This window comes from Engystomops pustulosus, chromosome 10 (assembly GCF_040894005.1).
Source record: "Engystomops pustulosus chromosome 10, aEngPut4.maternal, whole genome shotgun sequence".
In the NCBI taxonomy this organism is placed as follows: Eukaryota; Metazoa; Chordata; class Amphibia; order Anura; family Leptodactylidae; genus Engystomops; species Engystomops pustulosus.
This window is the reverse complement of record NC_092420.1, coordinates 6,015,402-6,040,110: the sequence shown is the minus strand read 5'-3', so window position 1 is coordinate 6,040,110 and position 24,709 is coordinate 6,015,402. Positions and strand designations below refer to the sequence as shown.

The window sequence follows — 24,709 nt, the reverse complement described above, 5'->3', positions numbered from 1 at the left end:
TACATAGGGGGCAGTATTATAGTAGTTATATTCCTGTACATAGGGGGCAGTATTATAGTAGTTATATTCTTGTACATAGGGGGCAGTATTATAGTAGTTATATTCCTGTACATAGAGGGCAGTATTATAGTAGTTATATTCCTGTACATAGGGGGCAGTATTATAGTAGTTATATTCCTGTACATAGGGGGCAGTATTATAGCAGTTATACTCTTGTACATAGGGGGCAGTATTATAGCAGTTATATTCCTGTACATAGGGGGCAGTATTATAGTAGTTATATTCCTGTACATAGGGGGCAGTATTATAGCAGTTATACTCTTGTACATAGGGGGCAGTATTATAGTGGTATTGGTGTATGTTGCCATCACTGTTACTCATTGTATTAATGAACTTGCAGCTTTTTATGCAGTTGTATGGAACATATTTTATTCTCCTCTGTTGGTTTTTATTTTAGTGTAGATTTAACATTTTAATTAATTTTGTATAATTCACTTGATTCCTGAGCAGATGAGATAATTATATCTGAATAGGCGGTTAGTGTATGAGATGAGGTCTCGGTGCCGGTGTCTCCTGCTCCTTGTCGGGCTGTGATATGGATATTGTGCTTTCTCCCTCCTCCTTGTGATGAATGGAGGTCTCTCTGGTCTCGTAGTAACGTGCGGTCGCCACTAGATCTGTGTAATGGCTTTTCTGTGTAATGTTATCTCTGAGTAAACATTTTGGTTTATTTTTCCTCTCTATCGTCTTGTAGAGTCGGAGTAGATGGAGTTATCTAGTAAACCCTGCGGCAGATCGGGGCACATACTCCCACGTGTAGCAGATACTCAGCGCCAGACCTGTCGCTCTTGTACTGCATCATCTCTCTGTGTCACATAGTAGACGTTCACATGTGTTCGGTTTTAGAGAAAATGAATCAGGTATCGGGGAATGACCATGACGGCCATGATGGTTTTTAGTCACGGTGATCCTCTGACGTCCTCCAGCGAGTTTCCTGCAGCCCTTAGCGCGTCTCACATGTCCCGTCTAATACTGTGACCCCATGGATTTCACGTTGACGTTCCCCTTTACATGCTCTGACGCCTGTGATAATTGTAGCTGTCTATTACAGGAAGAAAACACAAGAATGAGTTCCAGCAGCTCATAGACCAGATGAAGGGGCGATGGAAGACGCCGAAGGGGAAGAAGGTGAAGGAGGAGCCGCTGGAGTGTGACGCCGACATTGGTGAGGCCATAGGATGATGCTCAGAATCCAGGGGAGCCAAGTTTAGCTTCATGTACCGGGTTTGGGTTGGAATTTGATGGAAAATCTTTATTTCAAATGGTCTTTAGGTAGTAATTATAAGAGCGTATTGTGTGCAGAGGGGTGTACAGTATGTTTTACTATGAGATGGTAAAATCTACCATCAGAATCCATCCTGATAAGCCAGGGACACTCGTTCATAAATCCAGACAATGTGACGGTGATATATTTTTGTATTTGTTATCCACGGCCGCCTTCCTCATCCTTTACAATAATGCTAATGAGGCTGAAGTGCTCTGGGGGCAATTGTAATCAGAGCTTCATAGGCTGTTACACTGTGTACACCCAATGCACCCTCCAAACATGTGAGGTTACAGCAAGCAGAGATGTTGGGTCAGTGTAACGGCCACTGTGTACTAGCTACAGTCAAGACGGGCTGTGATAACACTTCCTAGAGCCCTTCTGGCTCATTAGCGTAATTTTAAACATTGATTTTATGCGGAAGGAGGCCATGGATAACAGGGATAAGAAGATTCCCACAGTCCCGGTGCCTGGATCTATGAGTAATGTCCCTGGATCTATGAGTAATGTCCCTGGATCTATGAGTAATGTCCCTGGATCTATGAGTAATGTCCCTGGATCTATGAGTAATGTCCCTGGATCTATGAGTAATGTCCCTGGATCTATGAGTAATGTCCCTGGATCTATGAGTAATGTCCCTGGATCTATGAGTAATGTCCCTGGATCTATGAGTAATGCCCCTGGATCTATGAGTAATGCCCCTGGATCTATGAGTAATGCCCCTGGATCTATGAGTAATGCCCCTGGATCTATGAGTAATGCCCCTGGATCTATGAGTAATGCCCCTGGATCTATGAGTAATGCCCCTGGATCTATGAGTAATGCCCCTGGATCTATGAGTAATGCCCCTGGATCTATGAGTAATGCCCCTGGATCTATGAGTAATGCCCCTGGATCTATGAGTAATGCCCCTGGATCTATGAGTAATGCCCCTGGATCTATGAGTAATGCCCCTGGATCTATGAGTAATGCCCCTGGATCTATGAGTAATGTCCCTGGATCTATGAGTAATGTCCCTGGATCTATGAGTAATGCCCCTGGATCTATGAGTAATGCCCCTGGATCTATGAGTAATGCCCCTAGATCTAGGAGTAATGCCCCTGGATCTAGGAGTAATGCCCCTGGATCTAGGAGTAATGCCCCTGGATCTAGGAGTAATGTCCCTGGATCTAGGAGTAATGTCCCTGGATCTAGGAGTAATGTCCCTGGATCTAGGAGTAATGTCCCTGGATCTAGGAGTAATGTCCCTGGATCTAGGAGTAATGTCCCTGGATCTAGGAGTAATGTCCCTGGATCTAGGAGTAATGTCCCTGGATCTAGGAGTAATGTCCCTGGATCTAGGAGTAATGTCCCTGGATCTAGGAGTAATGTCCCTGGATCTAGGAGTAATGCCCCTGGATCTAGGAGTAATGCCCCTGGATCTATGAGTAATGCCCCTGGATCTATGAGTAATGCCCCTGGATCTATGAGTAATGCCCCTGGATCTATGAGTAATGCCCCTGGATCTATGAGTAATGCCCCTGGATCTATGAGTAATGCCCCTGGATCTATGAGTAATGCCCCTGGATCTATGAGTAATGCCCCTGGATCTATGAGTAATGCCCCTGGATCTATGAGTAATGCCCCTGGATCTATGAGTAATGCCCCTGGATCTATGAGTAATGCCCCTGGATCTATGAGTAATGCCCCTGGATCTATGAGTAATGCCCCTGGATCTAGGAGTAATGCCCCTGGATCTAGGAGTAATGCCTCCGGATCTAGGAGTAATGCCTCCGGATCTAGGAGTAATGCCTCCGGATCTAGGAGTAATGCCTCCGGATCTAGGAGTAATGCCCCCGGATCTAGGAGTAATGCCCCCGGATCTAGGAGTAATGCCCCCGGATCTAGGAGTAATGCCCCCGGATCTAGGAGTAATGCCCCCGGATCTAGGAGTAATGCCCCCGGATCTAGGAGTAATGCCCCCGGATCTAGGAGTAATGCCCCCGGATCTAGGAGTAATGCCCCCGGATCTAGGAGTAATGCCCCCGGATCTAGGAGTAATGCCCCCGGATCTAGGAGTAATGCCCCCGGATCTAGGAGTAATGCCCCCGGATCTAGGAGTAATGCCCCCGGATCTAGGAGTAATGCCCCCGGATCTAGGAGTAATGCCCCCGGATCTAGGAGTAATGCCCCCGGATCTAGGAGTAATGCCCCCGGATCTAGGAGTAATGCCCCCGGATCTAGGAGTAATGCCCCCGGATCTAGGAGTAATGCCCCCGGATCTAGGAGTAATGCCCCCGGATCTAGGAGTAATGCCCCCGGATCTAGGAGTAATGCCCCCGGATCTAGGAGTAATGCCCCCGGATCTAGGAGTAATGCCCCCGGATCTAGGAGTAATGCCCCCGGATCTAGGAGTAATGCCCCCGGCTCTAGGAGTAATGCCCCCGGCTCTAGGAGTAATGCCCCCGGCTCTAGGAGTAATGCCCCCGGCTCTAGGAGTAATGCCCCCGGCTCTAGGAGTAATGCCCCCGGCTCTAGGAGTAATGCCCCCGGCTCTAGGAGTAATGCCCCCGGCTCTAGGAGTAATGCCCCTGGCTCTAGGAGTAATGCCCCCGGATCTAGGAGTAATGCCCCCGGCTCTAGGAGTAATGTCCCCGGATCTAGGAGTAATGTCCCTGGATCTAGGAGTAATGCCCCTGGCTCTAGGAGTAATGTCCCTGGCTCTAGGAGTAATGTCCCTGGTTGGTGATGGATTTTGATGGGAAATTTCCTTTTAAGTCTGTTTTACACCCATATTTTCACCCATAGTGAAACCAAGGATGTTACCATCACTTCTCTTTGGTGTCAGAAGATTTGTCACATTTTCCACTTAGTTTTCTTCCTGGGTCTGGCAGTAAGTGTCCATGGGTCATGCTGATGGATTTGGATGATAGATTTCCTTTAGGAATGACATATAGAGACGTTTGTAATGTGCTATGTGTTGTGACATTGCTACAATTGTATATCTACCATTCTGTGACTTGTGTTTGTCTGTTGCAGCTTCTCTCCTTTCAGTTCAGTGGAAATAAGAGATACATTTAGTTAGAGGGGGTTGTCCAGGACTGCACAGAGCCTGGTATTGTGGAATAGATCAAGATTATCTTCCTTTATTCTTCCCTGCCTCTTTTATCACTCAATCTCAAGGAAAATATCAAAAAAATCAATAATAATTCAGTGCGTCTCTGCAGAGCCATACACTTTTCCTCCTCCTCCTTCTCATCGATCAGATATTGTATATGTTTCTATCTTGGAGGCTTCTTACTGCACCATTATTCGAATTGTCTGATATTTTTCCGTATTTATCTTTTCCCTGTCCTTTATCCATCGTTACTCTGAACAGCCTGAGTATGCCGTGATTGGAGCAGTACTTGTGCATGTGGCGTGTGCTGGGTATCCTCTCTAGTCCTGTGCTCGCTGTGTATTGGAGCAGTACTTGTGTATGAGGTGTGTGCTGGGTATCCTCTCTAGTCCTGTGCTCGCTGTGTATTGGAGCAGTACTTGTGTATGAGGTGTGTGCTGGGTATCCTCTCTAGTCCTGTGCTCGCTGTGTATTGGAGCAGTACTTGTGTATGAGGTGTGTGCTGGGTATCCTCTCTAGTCCTGTGCTCGCTGTGTATTGGAGCAGTACTTGTGCATGTGGCGTGTGCTGGGTATCCTCTCTAGTCCTGTGCTCGCTGTGTATTGGAGCAGTACTTGTGTATGAGGTGTGTGCTGGGTATCCTCTCTAGTCCTGTGCACGCTCGGTATTGGAGCAGTACTTGTGTATGAGGTGTGTGCTGGGTATCCTCTCTAGTCCTGTGCTCGCTGTGTATTGGAGCGGTACTTGTGTATGTGGCGTGTGCTGGGTATCCTCTCTAGTCCTGTGCTCGCTGTGTATTGGAGCGGTACTTGTGTATGTGGCGTGTGCTGGGTATCCTCTCTAGTCCTGTGCACGCCGTGATTGGAGCAGTACCTGTGTATGTGGCGTATGCTGGGTATCCTCTTTAGTCCTGTGCACGCCGTGTATTGGAGCAGTACTTGTGTATGAGGCGTGTGCTGGGTATCCTCTAGTCCTGTGCACGCTCGGTATTGGAGCGGTACTTGTGTATGAGGCGTGTGCTGGGTATCCTCTCTAGTCCTGTGCACGCTGTGTAGTGGAGCAGTACTTGTGTATGTGGCGTGTGCTGTGTATCCTCTCTAGTCCTGTGCATGCTCGGTATTGGAGCAGTACTTGTGTATGAGGTGTGTGCCGGGTATCCTCTCTATTCCTGTGCATGCTCGGTATTGGAGCAGTACTTGTGTATGAGGTGTGTGCTGGGTATCCTCTCTAGTCCTGTGCTCGCTGTGTAGTGGAGCAGTACTTGTGTATGTGGTGTGTGCTGTGTATCCTCTCTAGTCCTGTGCTCGCTGTGTAGTGGAGCAGTACTTGTGTATGAGGTGTGTGCTGGGTATCCTCTCTAGTCCTGTGCTCGCTGTGTATTGGAGCAGTACTTGTGTATGAGGTGTGTGCTGTGTATCCTCTCTAGTCCTGTTCATGCTCTGTAGTGGAACAGTACTTGTGTATGAGGTGTGTGCTAGGTATACTTTCTAGTCCTATGCACGCTCGCTATTGGAGCAGTACTTGTGTATGAGGCGTGTGCTGGGTATCCTCTCTAGTCCTGTGCTCGCTGTGTAGTGGAGCAGTACTTGTGTATGTGGCATGTGCTGGGTATCCTCTCTTGTCCTGTGCATGCTTTGTAGTGGAGCAGTACTTGTGTATGAGGTGTGTGCTGGGTATCCTCTCTTGTCCTGTTCATGCTCTGTAGTGGAACATTACTTGTGTATGAGGTGTGTGCTAGGTATACTTTCTAGTCCTGTGCACGCTCGGTATTGGAGCAGTACTTGTGTATGAGGTGTGTGCTGGGTATCCTCTAGTCCTGTGCACGCTCGGTATTGGAGCAGTACTTGTGTGCTGGGTATCCTCTCTCGTCCTGTGCATGCTCGGTATTGGAGCAGTACTTGTGTATGAGGTGTGTGCTGGGTATCCTCTAGTCCTGTGCACGCTCGGTATTGGAGCAGTACTTGTGTATGAGGTGTGTGCTGGGTATCCTCTCTAGTCCTGTGCACGCTGGGTATTGGAGCAGTACTTGTGTATGAGGTGTGTGCTGGGTATCCTCTCTAGTCCTGTGCACGCTCGGTATTGGAGCAGTACTTGTGTATGAGGTGTGTGCTGGGTATCCTCTAGTCCTGTGCACGCTAAGTATTGGAGCGGTACTTGTGTATGACGTGTGTGCTGGGTGTCCTCTCTAGTCCTGTGCACGATAGGTATTGGAGCAGTACTTGTGTATGAGGTGTGTGCTGGGTATCCTCTAGTCCTGTGCACGCTCGGTATTGGAGCAGTACTTGTGTATGAGGTGTGTGCTGGGTATCCTCTAGTCCTGTGCACGCTCGGTATTGGAGCAGTACTTGTGTATGAGGTGTGTGCTAGGTATCCTCTCTAGTCCTGTGCACGCTGGGTATTGGAGCAGTACTTTTGTATGAGGTGTGTGCTGGGTTTCCTCTCTAGTCCTGTGCACGCTCGGTATTGGAGCAGTACTTGTGTATGAGGTGTGTGCTGGGTATCCTCTAGTTCTGTGCACGCTCGGTATTGGAGCAGTACTTGTGTATGAGGTGTGTGCTGGGTATCCTCTAGTCCTGTGCACGCTAGGTATTGGAGCAGTACTTGTGTATGAGGTGTGTGCTGGGTATCCTCTAGTCCTGTGCACGCTCGGTATTGGAGCAGTACTTGTGTGCTGGGTTTCCTCTCTAGTCCTGTGCACGCTCGGTATTGGAGCTGTACTTGTGTGCTGGTATCCTCTCTAGTCCTGTGCACGCTCGGTATTGGAGCAGTACTTGTGTATGAGGCGTGTGCTGGGTATCCCCTCTAGTCCTGTGCACGCTCGGTATTGGAGCAGTACTTGTGTATGAGGTGTGTGCTGGGTATCCTCTCTAGTCCTGTGCACGCTCGGTATTGGAGCAGTACTTGTGTGCTGGTATCCTCTCTAGTCCTGTGCACGCTCGGTATTGGAGCAGTACTTGTGTATGAGGCGTGTGCTGGGTATCCCCTCTAGTCCTGTGCACGCTCGGTATTGGAGCAGTACTTGTGTATGAGGTGTGTGCTGGGTATCCTCTCTAGTCCTGTGCACGCTCGGTATTGGAGCAGTACTTGTGTGCTGGGTATCCTCTCTAGTCCTGTGCACGCTCGGTATTGGAGCAGTACTTGTGTATGAGGTGTGTGCTGGGTATCCTCTCTAGTCCTGTGCACGCTCGGTATTGGAGCAGTACTTGTGTATGTGGCGTGTGCTGGGTATCCTCTCTTGTCCGGTGCACGCTCGGTATTGGAGCAGTACTTGTGTATGAGGCGTGTGCTGGGTATCCTCTAGTCCTGTGCACGCTCGGTATTGGAGCAGTACTTGTGTGCTGGGTATCCTCTCTAGTCCTGTGCACGCTCGGTATTGGAGCAGTACTTGTGTGCTGGGTATCCTCTCTAGTCCTGTGCATGCTCGGTATTGGAGCAGTACTTGTGTATGAGGTGTGTGCTGGGTATCCTCTCTAGTCCTGTGCACGCTCGGTATTGGAGCAGTACTTGTGTATGTGGCGTGTGCTGGGTATCCTCTCTTGTCCGGTGCACGCTCGGTATTGGAGCAGTACTTGTGTATGAGGCGTGTGCTGGGTATCCTCTAGTCCTGTGCACGCTCGGTATTGGAGCAGTACTTGTGTGCTGGGTATCCTCTCTAGTCCTGTGCACGCTCGGTATTGGAGCAGTACTTGTGTGATGGGTATCCTCTCTAGTCCTGTGCACGCTTGGTATTGGAGCAGTACTTGTGTGCTGGGTATCCTCTCTAGTCCTGTGCACGCTTTTGCTTCCAGATGCCCTATAATTCGGTCTCCTCTTTGTTGGCGGGTGGATACATATAGATTATTCCTGTATATTGTGCTCTCTCCTGATCGCAGCCCTTCGCTCCTGCCGAGTATTTTCACATAGAAATTCTCTGCACATTTGCGTCGTTGTCCTGAAAGCCGTCGCCTGCTGCGAGTTTCCATTCCCGAAAATGCAGCCTGATAAGTTTATAAGTTATTGAGCGGAGGGTCCTGCGGCGGCCGTCCTCCCGCCTCCCAGGGCCGATATTTCACAGCGATGGAAAGCCTATTGTTCTCTTAGTGTGAACGGTTCTGCACATTCTCATTGTATTTTATTTATACTGTGAAGGTTTTTGCCGGGGGGTTTCACTGATGTCCCTCTTAAAGCCTCCATTTCCTCATTGCGGAGGTCCGGCCGCCTCTCCCAATAATCACTACACCCTATCACATTACATCTGTCTCCCGGGTGCAAGCGAATCTCATCCACAAATTTTTAGTTTGTTTTTTTTACTATAATAATAATTCCTTTATTTATATAGCGCACACAGATTACGCAGCGCTGCACAGAGCTTGCCAAATCGGGCCCCATCCCCTAATGGGGTTCACAATCTAATCGCCCTACCAGTATGTTTTGGAGTGTGGGAGGAAACCGGAGGACCCGGAAAAAACCAAACACAGAACATAAAAACTCTTTGCAGATGGTGACCTGGGTGGGACTTGAACCCAGGACTCCAGTGCTGCACGGCTGTAATGCTAACCACTGAGCCACCATACTGCCTATGATGGTTACTAGAGGGTGTGTCAGATGCCCCAGGACACCCTGATATTTGTAAAGGGAGAATTACATACCTCATACCCCAGCAAGTATTGGGCGAGGGAGAGGTTTAAACTATGTCTGGAACAGATCTGCCACCATATTGAATGAAGGGAAGGTTTTTCCATAGGAAGAGGCTGAGGACCGGAGTTTTCCCCAAATCAGTTATGTAATATGTGACAAAAGGTTTCATCCACAACCAGCAACGTTCCCTGTGAAGCACAGCTACGTGACGTGTTGTCCATAATGCGGAATACGGACCTGAAAGCGCTGGATCCAATTGCTATGAACAGGGGGCATAGTTAGGAGAGTACAGACCCCATAGCCTTAAAATCCATATTTATAGCCTCACATATTTATACACACACATTTATTTGCACCAATACACTTATACAGTTTTCAGACCTGTCCCAGTAGCCGCAGGTGGGATGATGGGGCCCTCTGACACTGCTGGCCCCATAGCAGCTGCTCCTTACTAGACACAACCTTACACCTGGGCCCCTCACCCATTACTCTTCATTGTGTAATGTAAACAATGTGGTTGTGACGTTCAGCACTATGGTCATTGTTCACACAGTGTTTCGTTTTCTTACATTCTCTCTATATACAATATTATTACTGTTGATAGTTTTAGAACCCCCCACCCCCCCACCCCCCCGGGTCTATCATTCGCCGCTTCTCCTCCGATTGCAGAACATTTTCATCTTGTCTTGATTTTTTTATCCTGTTTTCTTCATTTCACATGAAAGTCGGCAGCCGAGGAGATAATGAATTTGTCTTCCCTCTGTATGTGGCTTTGATCTGTCAGCATCAAAATAAACTGCAAATGTTAAATAAGGTTTTCTGCCTGTCACGTAGGCGCGTCCTGGTCATAGCGCCTCCACTCACGTATGTCCTCAGATTTCTGTTTTATATATTGAGATGATTTGACATCACTGGAAATACAGCCGATCCATCACTAGAGAGCAGCGGAGCCATCACTGAGAATACAGCCTATCCATCACTAGAGAGCAGCGGTGCCATCACTGAGAATACAGCCTATCCATCACTAGAGAGCAGCGGAGCCATCACTGAGAATACAGCCTATCCATCACTAGAGAGCAGCGGTGCCATCACTGAGAATACAGCCTATCCATCACTAGAGAGCAGCGGTGCCATCACTGAGAATACAGCCTATCCATCGCTAGAGAGCAGCGGCGCCATCACTGAGAATACAGCCTATCCATCGCTAGAGAGCAGCGGTGCCATCACTGAGAATACAGCCTATCCATCACTAGAGAGCAGCGGTGCCATCACTGAGAATACAGCCTATCCATCACTAGAGAGCAGCGGTGCCATCACTGAGAATACAGCCTATCCATCACTAGAGAGCAGCGGTGCCATCACTGAGAATACAGCCTATCCATCACTAGAGAGCAGCGGTGTCATCACTGAGAATACAGCCTATCCCTCACTAGAGAGCAGCGGTGCCATCACTGAGAATACAGCCTATCCATCACTAGAGAGCAGCGGTGCCATCACTGAGAGTACAGCCTATCCATCACTAGAGAGCAGCGGTGCCATCACTGAGAATACAGCCTATCCATCACTAGAGAGCAGCGGTGCCATCACTGAGAATACAGCCTATCCATCGCTAGAGAGCAGCGGTGCCATCACTGAGAATACAGCCTATCCATCACTAGAGAGCAGCGGTGCCATCACTGAGAGTACAGCCTATCCATCACTAGAGAGCAGCGGTGCCATCACTGAGAATACAGCCTATCCATCACTAGAGAGCAGCGGTGCCATCACTGAGAATACAGCCTATCCATCACTAGAGAGCAGCGGCACCATCACTGAGAATACAGCCTATCCCTCACTAGAGAGCAGCGGCGTCATCACTGAGAATACAGCCTATCCATCACTAGAGAGCAGCGGTGCCATCACTGAGAATACAGCCTATCCATCACTAGAGAGCAGCGGTGCCATCACTGAGAATACAGCCTATCCATCACTAAAGAGCAGCGGTGACATCACTGAGAATACAGCCTATCCATCACTAGAGAGCAGCGGTGACATCACTGAGAATACAGCCTATCCATCACTAGAGAGCAGCGGTGCCATCACTGAGAATACAGCCTATCCATCACTAGAGAGCAGCGGTGCCATCACTGAGAATACAGCCGATCCATCACTAGAGAGCAGCGGAGCCATCACTGAGAATACAGCCTATCCCTCACTAGAGAGCAGCGGTGTCATCACTGAGAATACAGCCTATCCATCACTAGAGAGCAGCAGTGACATCACTGAGAATACAGCCTATCCATCACTAGAGAGCAGCGGTGCCATCACTGAGAATACAGCCTATCCATCACTAGAGAGCAGCGGTGCCATCACTGAGAATACAGCCTATCCATCACTAGAGAGCAGCAGTGCCATCACTGAGAATACAGCCTATCCATCACTAGAGAGCAGCGGTGCCATCACTGAGAATACAGCCTATCCCTCACTAGAGAGCAGTGGTGACATCACTGAGAATACATCCTATCCATCACTAGAGAGCAGTGGTGACATCACTGAGAATACATCCTATCCATCACTAGACAGCAGCGGTACCATCACTGAGAATATAGCCTATCCATCACTAGAGAGCAGCGGTGCCATCACTGAGAATACAGCCTACCCATCACTAGAGAGCAGTGGTGACATCACTGAGAATACAGCCTATCCATCACTAGACAGCAGCGGTGCCATCACTGAGAATACAGCCTATCCATCACTGCAGAGCAGCGATACCATCACTGAGAATACAGCCTATCCATCACTAGAGAGCAGCGGCCCCATCACTGAGAATACAGCCTATCCATCACTAGAGAGCAGCGGTGCCATCACTGAGAATACAGCCTATCCATCACTGAGAATACAGCCTATCCCTCACTAGAAAGCAGCGGTGCCATCACTGAGAATACAACCTATCCCTCACTAGAGAGCAGCGGTGCCATCACTGAGAATACAGCCTATCCCTCACTAGACAGCAGCGGTGCCATCACTGAGAATACAGCCTATCCCTCACTAGAGAGCAGCGGTGCCATCACTGAGAATACAGCCTATCCATCACTAGAGAGCAGCGGTGCCATCACTGAGAATACAGCCTATCCATCACTAGAGAGCAGCGGTGACATCACTGAGAATACAGCCTATCCATCACTAAAGAGCAGCGGTGCCATCACTGAGAATGCAGCCTATCCATCACTAGAGAGCAGTGGTACCATCACTGAGAATACAGCCTATCCATCACTAGGGAGCAGCGGTGACATCACTGAGAGTACAGCCTATCCATCACTAGAGAGCAGCGGTGCCATCACTGAGAATACAGCCTATCCATCACTGAGAATACAGCCGATCCATCACTAGAGAGCAGCGGCGCCATCACTGAGAATACAGCCTATCCATCACTAGAGAGCAGCGGCGCCATCACTGAGAGTACAGCCTATCCATCACTAGAGAGCAGCGGTGTCATCACAGAATGCAGCCTATCCATCACTAGAGAGCAGCGGAGCCATCACTGAGAATACAGCCTATCCATCACTAGAGAGCAGCGGCGCCATCACTGAGAATACAGCCTATCCATCACTAGAGAGCAGCGGCGCCATCACTGAGAGTACAGCCTATCCATCACTAGAGAGCAGCGGTGCCATCACTGAGAATACAGCCTATCCATCACTAGAGAGCAGCGGCGCCATCACTGAGAGTACAGCCTATCCATCACTAGAGAGCAGCGGTGCCATCACTGAGAGTACAGCCTATCCATCACTGAGAGTACAGCCTATCCATCACTGAGAATACAGCCTATCCATCCTACTTGGGAAGAGTTTTCTTAGTGGAACGTGTGTAGATGCAGATGGAGGAGCAGCTTCTATTACTATAACAGTATTTTTCTCACTTCTTCACTGTTGCTGATTAAACCACAGACTTTTGGAATCCCCGGTGTAACCTTTTGTATTTCACTTTATTCCAGACAAACAAAACTATAATTACTCAGCAGGAGGTGGAGACAGCAGCAGAATATCTGAGATTACACAAGTCGGTCCGAGCCAGTCTGTATGTAACACAACGGTCACGCTCGCCGGGCACACTGGTCACGCACGCCGGGCACACTGGTCACGCACGCCCGCGCACACTGGTCACGCACGCCCGCGCACACTGGTCACGCACGCCCGCGCACACTGGTCACGCACGCCCGCGCACACTGGTCACGCACGCCGGGCACACTGGTCACGCACGCCCGCACACACTGGTCACGCACGCACGCGCACACTGGTCACGCACGCCAGGCACACTGGTCACGCACGCCGGGCACACTGGTCACGCACGCCGGGCACACTGGTCACGCACGCCCGCGCACACTGGTCACGCACGCCAGGCACACTGGTCACGCACGCCCGCACACACTGGTCACGCACGCACGCGCACACTGGTCACGCACGCCAGGCACACTGGTCACGCACGCCGGGCACACTGGTCACGCACGCCCGCGCACACTGGTCACGCACGCCCGCGCACACTGGTCACGCACGCCAGGCACACTGGTCACGCACGCCGGGCACACTGGTCACGCACGCCCGCGCACACTGGTCACGGATACAGACAGAGGCTTGTGGAGCTAAAGTATGTTTCTAGATCACCATATGTGCTTTAGTCACATTAATGCTGGTTATTAGTTGTATGTTATGTTCCCCTTTACCCCACTAAACCGTGATGGGAGGTCAGGTAGAGGCTGCTGGAGATTTTAGTAAGTTTCTAGCTCATCCTATGTGCTTTAGTCACAACAATACAGGTCCGTACTACTCTTTAATGTTCCTTTTGACCACATTGAGGAGTGATAGAAGAGAGGCACAGACAGAGGCTGATGGAGATAATAGTAAGCTTCTATCTCGCCCCATGTGCTTTATTACCATCATTTTATGTTAGAACTTCTCTACAATGTCTGCTATGATCTTGGTGATACTTCTTCATAATAAAGTAGGGGCATGGGTACATAGGGAGGCTGCTGGCCATAATCGTAAGCTTCTATCTCGCCTCATGTGCTTTATTCCAATCAGTACAAGTAAGCATTGGATCTGAGACAGACATCTAGTTTACAGCATGAATGCTAAGAAAGGACAACTTGGCTCCGCACCTGTCCATGGGTTGTCTCTGGTATTACAGCAGAGATCCTGAGGGCCGGTGCGCTGCCTTGTTTGTTTTCGTGGACATCTCCTTTAAACATCTCAGCAGCCTTGGGCCATAATAATGTTATTTCATTCTTTACTACCTTTTATCAGACTGGAGGAAAACAAGAACAACAATAGCAAAAAAATCAATAATAATTTAGTGCGTCTCTGCGGAGGCATCTGCTTGTATTCCTTGTCATTGATCGGAGGCATCTCTCTACAGCACAAACCTCCTTCTCCGCTTCTTTCTTTTTAATTAAAGCGTAATACAAGTCCCTATCACTTGTTTAATCCCTCCCCTGTCTACTAAGTATAACCCTATATGATCCAGCCGATGCTCTGGTTTCAGACACAGATATAGACAAAGACTGCTGGAGACATTAGGACGTTTCTATCTTACCCCAAGTGCTTTATTTCTTTCAGTACTTGTCAGTGCGTCTCTATAATGTCCTATATGATCCAGCCGATGCTCTGGTTTCAGACACAGATATAGACAAAGACTGCTGGAGACATTAGGAAGTTTCTATCTTACCCCAAGTGCTTTATTTCCTTCTGTACAGGTCAGTACTTCTCTATAATGTCCTATATGATTCTGCTGATGCTTCTGAGTGATAGAGGAGAGACCGAGGTACAGAAAGAGACTACTGGAGTTATAGGAAGTTTCTATCTCACCCCAAGTGCTTTATTCTCATTAGTACAGGTTATTTCTCCTCTATTGTGTTCTCTATGTTCCTTCTGATGCTTATGATGATTGGCACAGCTGTAACAGCAGTGAGGCCTCTTTTCAGGGTTTAGGGCAGCCGTGTGTGATGGGATAAGTTGTCAGAGCTCCATGTATCTGGTGTGGTGCACAGGGCTGTGGAGTCGTGATGATAAAATGGACTCCCCAGACATATAATAATTTCTAAAACTTTGGACATTTCCTTTTAGGCTGCATTCACGCTGTTGTTGCCCGCCGTAGCACGGGGAGCACATGGCGGCACCGGGGAGTGGACCCCCCCCCCCTCTCCATAGAGGAACACGGTGCACAGCGCCGTATGCCGAGAAAAGATAGGACATGTCTTATCTTTTCACAGGCTACAGAACGGTACTGGGCCGCACTTGTGCAGCACCGTACGGCTCCGGTAGGGCACCGTGCACCCATTGCCATCTATGGGGGACGTATATATGTCCCCCGTATGGTAGAGTGAATGCAGCCTTAATGTCTGTTCTATTCCTGATAAACATAAGTAATTTCATTTTCATGTGCGGTGCTGTGTGATTTATTACTTTTCTATATCTTTTCTTCATCCCTCTCTTGACTTCATCACCTTTTCTCTCTATATGTGACTGGACAGAATCTGTTGCATGTTTCTCCTGAAATGCTCTGTGCTGCTTAGGACCCTCTTTGTGCTATTGTCGGGTCAGTAATTACTTTGCCTGTGACCTGGTGGATATTATCTCTTCTGAAATTCTCTGTGCTGCTGAGGATCTCTGCGCGATCTCCTGTGGGGACGTTCTATGATTCTGTTATTCCTAGATACATTCACTTCCCTCTATCCCTTTATTACTATCCTGACAGTATCTATAAGTGACTGTCCAGACCCTTGTGCTTCTTCCCTGAAATCCTCTGTGCTGCTCCTGATGCTCCTTCCGCTTTGATCCAGTTTTGTCTCTTTATCACTTACCTAACTACCGACTTGTGTCTAACTTTCACCTCTCCTGTTTCTCTCTGTGCTGCTGTGGGCTTTCTGACATGTAAGTAATGTAATGAGGCCGATAATTCATGGTAAGGTGCCTGATGGTTTATCCGTAGCCCCTGCCCCTGCATTGTGATGGCGATTGTGATGTATTTTTGGTTTCGCTTGCACCACGTGCGCCCCGACGTGATCCGTCCCCCAGTTGTGTGTTTAGTGGCTCTATAATGGATCTATCCGGCTGTGCGGAGTCCTGAATTGCCTGCATCCATCGCTGCTCATGTAGTGAATGATTCATTCATTATGTAACGGGAGCCCGGGATGTGGCCGCTCTCTACAATACACCATTCATTAATGCACAGACAATCAATGGTTTACAACTCAGAGCGCCGGCATGTGTACCACCTGCCCAAAACTCAGGAACATCATCACAACCTGTTTAAAGGGAACCTATCAGCAGGTGTGACCATACAGACTGCAGCCAGACTGCCCCTGGAGATGGTAATTATACATTTGTGTATGGTGTTAGGACCAGCAGGACTGAGATTTATATTCCCAGACTGTATTTGGGGGGTTGCGGGGTCTTTCCACTGCTGTGCTCTGTGCTCTCTGCAGCCAGCGTTCAGTATTGTCCATGGAGAGAAGTGTAATCACTGTGTATGTTGTAAGTAGCAGCAGGACTGTGATACAATGATTTATATTCCAGGATTGTAGCTTCTCCAAGTGCACAAAGAGTGTGTCCTCACACTGCTGTGCTCTGTGCTCTCTGCAGCCAGTGTTATGTATTGTCCCTGGAGAGATGTGTAATCAGACCTCACACTGCTGTGCTCTGTGCTCTCTGCAGCCAGTGTTATGTATTGTCCCTGGAGGGATGTGTAATCATACCTCACACTGCTGTGCTCTGTGCTCTCTGCAGCCAGTGTTATGTATTGTCCCTGGAGAGATGTGTAATCAGACCTCACACTGCTGTGCTCTGTGCTCTCTGCAGCCAGTGTTATGTATTGTCCCTGGAGGGATGTGTAATCATACCTCACACTGCTGTGCTCTGTGCTCTCTGCAGCCAGTGTTATGTATTGTCCCTGGAGAGATGTGTAATCAGACCTCACACTGCTGTGCTCTGTGCTCTCTGCAGCCAGTGTTATGTATTGTCCCTGGAGAGATGTGTAATCATACCTCACACTGCTGTGCTCTGTGCTCTCTGCAGCCAGTGTTATGTATTGTCCCTGGAGAGATGTGTAATCAGACCTCACACTGCTGTGCTCTGTGCTCTCTGCAGCCAGTGTTATGTATTGTCCCTGGAGGGATGTGTAATCATACCTCACACTGCTGTGCTCTGTGCTCTCTGCAGCCAGTGTTATGTATTGTCCCTGGAGAGATGTGTAATCAGACCTCACACTGCTGTGCTCTGTGCTCTCTGCAGCCAGTGTTATGTATTGTCCCTGGAGAGATGTGTAATCATACCTCACACTGCTGTGCTCTGTGCTCTCTGCAGCCAGTGTTATGTATTGTCCCTGGAGAGATGTGTAATCAGACCTCACACTGCTGTGCTCTGTTCTCTCTGCAGCCAGTGTTATGTATTGTCCCTGGAGAGATATGTAATCAGACCTCACACTGCTGTGCTCTGTGCTCTGTGCAGCCAGTGTTATGTATTGCCCCTGGAGAGATGTGTAATCAGACCTCACACTGCTGTGCTCTGTGCTCTCTGCAGCCAGTGTTGGGTATTGTCCTTTGAGAGATGTGTAATCAAAACTCTGTGTATGTTGTTAGTAGCAGCAGGACTGTGGCATATGGATTTATATTCCAGGATCATAGCTTCACCAAGTGCACTGGGGGTGTGTCCTCACACTGCTGTGCTCTGAGCTTCCTCCACTGAACTGCTCCACAGCGCCTCACCACTTTGTAACCAGATGTTTGCTTACAGATGTTATTCTGATCAGAAAGGTCATAGCTTTCCTGCTTGGATGAAACCCTGAAGGATAGTCTGGGAATGTCATTTTCAGGGATTTTCCAAGAATTTTAGATGACCCCACTGGGGCTGGAGTAATGGCAAAAAATAATCTTGCTTGCCCTTGTGTGGCTTCTAGTTCCAGTGTGGACTTTGCGCCTCCATGGAGTTTTCTGAAACTCCTAAAAGTGCCATGATTTACATATTCACGTAATATTAGGGGGGCGCCGGTCGCGACCTTCTCCATCACCTTGTGATTTTTAAGCGTCATGGCGGCAGGGACCGTGATAAGAGGACACGAGTGCGCACCCGAGCTCCGGAGAGTCTTCTCCGTTCACATCACATCTTCATTAACACAGCGACAGCGGCTTAATTACCACTGCAATCACTCAAGACATGAAGATCCTCTCTGAAAGGGAAGTAATAGGTGCAGCCGTGATTTGTGGGAGTATATACCATCTGCGGGTACACATCACACTACACACCTTTAACCTTTTGCTACCAAAAACGCACAATTATCTATCAGCGGATCTCTTCAATGTTAAGGCAGACGCAGGTACCAGTGGCCTGGAAAACCTTGTGCATGAGGCTGCGGTCACACGTGGCGTTTTGAACCTGTTTCGGCCCGTTTTTAAGCAGTCCATTAAATGCATGCGTTTTTGACCAGTTTTAATTAAGATAATTGGTAAAACATTTCAAAAACGCATGCGTTTTTTTAACGGACTGCTTAAAAACGGGCCAAAAACAGGTTCAAAACGCCACGTGTGACCACAGCCTTAGACCATTGAACAAAATCAAGAAACTGACTGGCCCAAACGACTACAGGCCGATTGCTCATCACATATAATAAGTCATTCGAAAGAGTTCTGATTAAGCACCTAAAAGGGGAGGTCAGGGGTCATCTGGACCGGCTCCAGTTCACCTACTATGACGGGATAGGCGTGGGCAATGCGCTGCGTTCTCTGCTGTGCAGGGGAGCCTCAGTCAGAATCATTCAATACAATAGAAGCAGGTGACCTGAGAGAAACCATGAGGGCCCGGCAAATGGACACCACCCTAATAGACTGGACCTATGACTACACAAGGAACCGACCACAGTACATCCAAATAGGAAACATCCGCTCCAATACATCATCAGCAACAGCGGAGCACCACAAGGAACCGCACTGTCCCCCTCTCTCTTCACCCTCTACACTTCGGACTTCAGATATAACTCTGTCTCCTGCCACCTGCAAACATTTACGAACAACTCTGTTGCATCAACGAGGGCAGTGATGAGGAGTACAGAAATACCATCAGCCACTTTGTTACGTGGAGTGAAAGCAACAATCTAGTGATCAATGTCTAAAAAACAAAGGAGACAAAGGAGATGCTCATCGACCTAAAGAGGAACAAAACAGTCTCAGTACCAATTAGGATCAATGGGCCAGAAATAGATCGGGTCGATACCTACAAGTACCTGGGGGTGCACATTCATGACCGGCTTGAATGGAGGACCAATTCTGACAGGATATGTGGAAAGCCGATGACCTTGAGGAAGCTGAGGTCATTCTGAATCTCCACCCAAATATTAAAAATATTTCACCAAACAATGAGGCGAGCGTATTGTTCTATGCGATTGTCTGTTGGGGAGGAGGCTTATACAGTATATAAAAGAACCGGCTCAACAAGGTCATCCGAAGACCCAGAGAACTATTATACGGTGGCGAAAGCAAAGGACCAAGTCACACCTTCGCGCCCCCCCCCAAAAACAAAGTAGTAATTGTAATGTTATTTGTGTTGTTTATAATGTGAAACACTGTTCAGGCCTTGCCTGGAGTAATGATACACAAGACAATTTCCCAACGGGATTAATAAAGTTTTGGATGCATAGGCATAAGATGTCAGGTTGTCACCTATTAGGATTAAAGCGGTGATCGGGTCTGAGGTCGTCTAAAATCGGCCTATTGCTGGACACTCTGATGTGTCCTGATATGCTATGACTGGTCTCCTCCAACCACATTGCTGTGCGATGGCAACATGAGTCTTGTTGTAGAACTTGTTGAGTCTTGTGGTTTGTTCAGCTTTGCCATCTTAATCCGTGCACCCATGTAGACAGAAGAGCTAATGTATCTGAACATGTAACATAAACACTGATTTTGTGATGGATCTCTGAGGGTGTTTGCAGTTTTTAGAGCATTGCACAATCTAACCTTACTAGGTTACTCTACATGTGAAAAAACAGTTCTCTCTTAAGAATGACGGACTTGTTACAATGTACCATTCCCAGATGGGCAGCAATAGTCACCTCAATAAGATCATTGGTGATGTCTTTCCTTCTTGACACTAACTTCTCCTAAACTTCTGCTTTGATACAGGTGGTCACACTGGCTGATGATCAATTAAGGACATTTGATTATAATTCTTATGGGATGCATTTAATTTTTGGCCTCGTTTTTGTTATTTTCGTGGCCGATGCAATGAGATTATTAACAATTCCTTTCTTGTAGATCATGTCGATCATACAAACAGGGAAGTAAAGGAGCACTCCAACCTCAACCATCACACATCACCAGAGGCGGAGGAAAGTCTCCTACTGCAGAGACCGAATGCGTCAGTCACCCGCTCCAGCTCTCCGGTATTCCCCCTCTCATCCGAATCCAGAGCCAGGTAGGAGTCATTATTGATGTACAGGAGAAATATGTCACAACAATTACAGATATGTTGATGATAGACACAAACCTTTTCTCGTCTCTTATGCTGAATGTGTATTGTGATACTAATGTTGTGTAGGCAGCGGTCCCTGTGCTCCTGACATCACTGCAGTCAGTGGGAGAAGCGATTCTGATGATTTGTTACAATTACAGATGTCAGTGTTCTTACCGCTGATTATCCTGATGTATCTGAATATCCTCTCAATTTTCTGGATGAACTTGCATGAACCCGGCGCTTCAGGATGTGGAGTGTGCGGTGCCGAGCCCCCGCTATAGTGACCGTCTTTCTAATATTAGGGTTCTGCAGCCTCATGACTACATTGCTTCCACTTATCTTCAAGGGCTCATCCCGAGGGAGAACCTCCCCTGCGGCACTTCAGATCCTGCCTCTGGATGTGCTCTTGAAATTACATTTTAAGAAGTCATGGAAGATGTTTTTTAGCACTTTTTGTAGCAGAATAGTACATTTGAGACCCCAAATCATCATAGCAATTTATATACAGACCGTGAACAAGCAGGGGATGCTGGGAGGATATTCCTTTTTTTTTTTTTTAAATGTAGTTTTTGAAAAATATTTATGCTTTTTTTTAAAAGAAAATGTCAAATAACATTAAAAGCTTTAAACATCAGACTACAGTATATCATATTGTGACAATCGGTAAGCAGCCTGTGAGCCCTCTCCATACACCCGCAGACTGACGTGTTATGTACAGATACAGGGTTAAGGGAGGCTAGCACCTCCGGCCATAAAAATACAGGCCCATATGCAATGCAGAAAGGATCCAGTAGGTGCCCGACAGCGGAAGCTAGAGTCACTGAGCATTACACCCATACAATAGAGTTTCACAGGGGTATAATAGATACGGTGCAGGATATTCGATTGTATCAGGAAGTCCCTAGCAATCACCAGAGTCAAAATAGGGAAGCTCAACTTCCCTACAATCACCATCAGAGAGTTCGGGAATGTCACTTCTCCAGTGTAGGAGAGCCCTATCAAAGGGTCTACAACCCTGTAATTGCATAAGAGCATAGACCTGAGTGAGAAGTTTAGGGATGTCCAGATTGTCCAACAAGGTTTCAAGTTTAGTGATTTCCGCTGTCAGGCTAGTGGAGCCGGAAGGATAATACTTTGAAGCTTGCACAAAGCCCCAGGTATGGAGTGTAACCCAGCAAATGGTATTTAACGGGAACCTATTATCAGTGTTTGACCTAGAAATCTAATGGCACGTTCCTGTAGGTTATAACCCCCTCCAAAATGTTTCTCTAAAATCCTCTCTAACATCGTTACAGAACTGTCCTGTGTTCCATCTCTCATCCGAATGTAGAGCCAAGTAGGACTTATTACATGATTGATATTCGGCTCTGTATGAGAGGCTCTCAAACCCCTAATGATCCAGAAGAGATCGGGGAGCAGAGATCTATGCAGTGATACCGAGTCCATATCCAGGGTCCAAGCTGTGATTGGGATCTCTGGAGTCAGGAGGAGTCTCTCCAGGGTCCAGGTTACAATAAGGATCTCTGGAGTCAGGAGGAGTCTCTCCAGGGTCCAGGTTACAATAAGGATCTCTGGAGTCAGGAGGAGTCTCTCCAGGGTCCAGGTTACAATAAGGATCTCTGGAGTCAGGAGGAGTCTCTCCAGGGTACAGGCTACTATTATGATCTCTGGAGTCAGGAGGAGTCTCTCCAGGATCCAGGCTACGATTGTGATCTCTGGAGTCAGGAGGAGTCTCTCCAGGGTGCAGGCTACGATTATGATCTCTGGAGTCAGGAGGAGTCTCTCCAGGGTGCAGGCTACGATTATGATCTCTGGAGTCAGGAGAAGTCTCTCCAGGGTCCAGGTTACAATAAGGATCTCTGGAGTCAGGAGGAGTCTCTCCAGGGTACAGGTTACAATAAGGATCTCTGGAGTCAGGAGGAGTCTCTCCAGGGTACAGGCTACTATTATGATCTCTGGAGTCAGGAGGAGTCTCTCCAGGGTCCAGGTTACAATAAGGATCTCTGGAGTCAGGAGGAGTCTCTCCAGGGTCCAGGTTACAATAAGGATCTCTGGAGTCAGGAGGAGTCTCTCCAGGGTACAGGCTACTATTATGATCTCTGGAGTCAGGAGGAGTCTCTCCAGGATCCAGGCTACGATTGTGATCTCTGGAGTCAGGAGGAGTCTCTCCAGGGTGCAGGCTACGATTATGATCTCTGGAGTCAGGAGGAGTCTCTCCAGGGTGCAGGCTACGATTATGATCTCTGGAGTCAGGAGAAGTCTCTCCAGGGTCCAGGTTACAATAAGGATCTCTGGAGTCAGGAGGAGTCTCTCCAGGGTGCAGGCTACGATTATGATCTCTGGAGTCAGGAGGAGTGTCTCCAGGGTGCAGGCTATGATTATGATCTCTGCAGTCAGGAGAAATCTCTCCAGGGTCCAGGTTACAATAAGGATCTCTGGAGTCAGGAGGAGTCTCTCCAGGGTCCAGGTTACAATAAGGATCTCTGGAGTCAGGAGGAGTCTCTCCAGGGTGCAGGCTACGATTATGATCTCTGGAGTCAGGAGGAGTCTCTCCAGGGTGCAGGCTACGATTATGATCTCTGGAGTCAGGAGGAGTCTCTCCAGGGTGCAGGCTATGATTATGATCTCTGGAGTCAGGAGAAGTCTCTCCAGGGTCCAGGTTACAATAAGGATCTCTGGAGTCAGGAGGAGTCTCTCCAGGGTGCAGGCTACGATTATGATCTCTGGAGTCAGGAGGAGTCTCTCCAGGGTGCAGGCTATGATTATGATCTCTGCAGTCAGGAGAAATCTCTCCAGGGTCCAGGTTACAATAAGGATCTCTGGAGTCAGGAGGAGTCTCTCCAGGGTCCAGGTTACAATAAGGATCTCTGGAGTCAGGAGGAGTCTCTCCAGGGTGCAGGCTACGATTATGATCTCTGGAGTCAGGAGGAGTCTCTCCAGGGTGCAGGCTACGATTATGATCTCTGGAGTCAGGAGGAGTCTCTCCAGGGTGCAGGCTATGATTATGATCTCTGGAGTCAGGAGAAGTCTCTCCAGGGTCCAGGTTACAATAAGGATCTCTGGAGTCAGGAGGAGTCTCTCCAGGGTGCAGGCTACGATTATGATCTCTGGAGTCAGGAGGAGTCTCTCCAGGGTCCAGGTTACAATAAGGATCTCTGGAGTGGGGAGGAGTCTCTCCAGGGTCCAGGTTACAATAAGGATCTCGGGAGTCAGGAGGAGTCTCTCCAGGGTGCAGGCTACGATTATGATCTCTGGAGTCAGGAGGAGTCTCTCCAGGGTGCAGGCTACTATTATGATCTCTGGAGTCAGGAGGAGTCTCTCCAGGGTGCAGGCTACGATTAGGATTTCGGGAGTCAGGAGAAGTCTCAGCAGGGTGCAGGCTACGATTAGGATCTCTGGAGTCAGGAGGAGTCTCTCCAGGGTGCAGGCTACGATTATGATCTCTGGAGTCAGGAGAAGTCTCTCCAGGGTCCAGGTTACAATAAGGATCTCTGGAGTCAGGAGGAGTCTCTGCAGGGTGCAGGCTACTATTATGATCTCTGGAGTCAGGAGGAGTCTCTCCAGGGTCCAGGTTACAATAAGGATCTCTGGAGTCAGGAGGAGTCTCTCCAGGGTGCAGGCTACTATTATGATCTCTGGAGTCAGGAGGAGTCTCTCCAGGGTCCAGGTTACAATAAGGATCTCTGGAGTCAGGAGGAGTCTCTCCAGGGTCCAGGTTACTATTATGATCTCTGGAGTCAGGAGGAGTCTCTCCAGGATCCAGGCTACGATTATGATCTCTGGAGTCAGGAGGAGTCTCTCCAGGGTGCAGGCTACGATTATGATCTCTGGAGTCAGGAGAAGTCTCTCCAGGGTCCAGGTTACAATAAGGATCTCTGGAGTCAGGAGGAGTCTCTCCAGGGTGCAGGCTACGATTATGATCTCTGGAGTCAGGAGAAGTCTCTCCAGGGTCCAGGTTACAATAAGGATCTCTGGAGTCAGGAGGAGTCTCTCCAGGGTGCAGGCTACTATTATGATCTCTGGAGTCAGGAGGAGTCTCTCCAGGGTCCAGGTTACAATAAGGATCTCTGGAGTCAGGAGGAGTCTCTCCAGGGTCCAGGTTACTATTATGATCTCTGGAGTCAGGAGGAGTCTCTCCAGGATCCAGGCTACGATTATGATCTCTGGAGTCAGGAGGAGTCTCTCCAGGGTCCA

At 48.5% G+C, this 24,709-nt stretch overlaps 1 protein-coding gene across 4 annotated transcripts in view; it reads left to right on the top strand.

The window, feature by feature from the left end:
* Positions 1-24,709, top strand: part of RAD18 (RAD18 E3 ubiquitin protein ligase) — a 284,707-nt gene that overhangs the window by 102,237 nt on the left and 157,761 nt on the right. For 3 of the 4 annotated variants that reach the window (XM_072128079.1, XM_072128077.1, XM_072128078.1), the window contains exons 10-11: positions 1,112-1,225; positions 20,317-20,476. In XM_072128079.1, the coding sequence (XP_071984180.1) occupies positions 1,112-1,225; positions 20,317-20,476 (274 nt within the window). Of the gene's footprint in view, positions 1-1,111; positions 1,226-20,316; positions 20,477-20,599; positions 21,023-24,709 lie in introns of those variants that run through there. The other variant, XM_072128080.1, reaches the window with a different exon arrangement.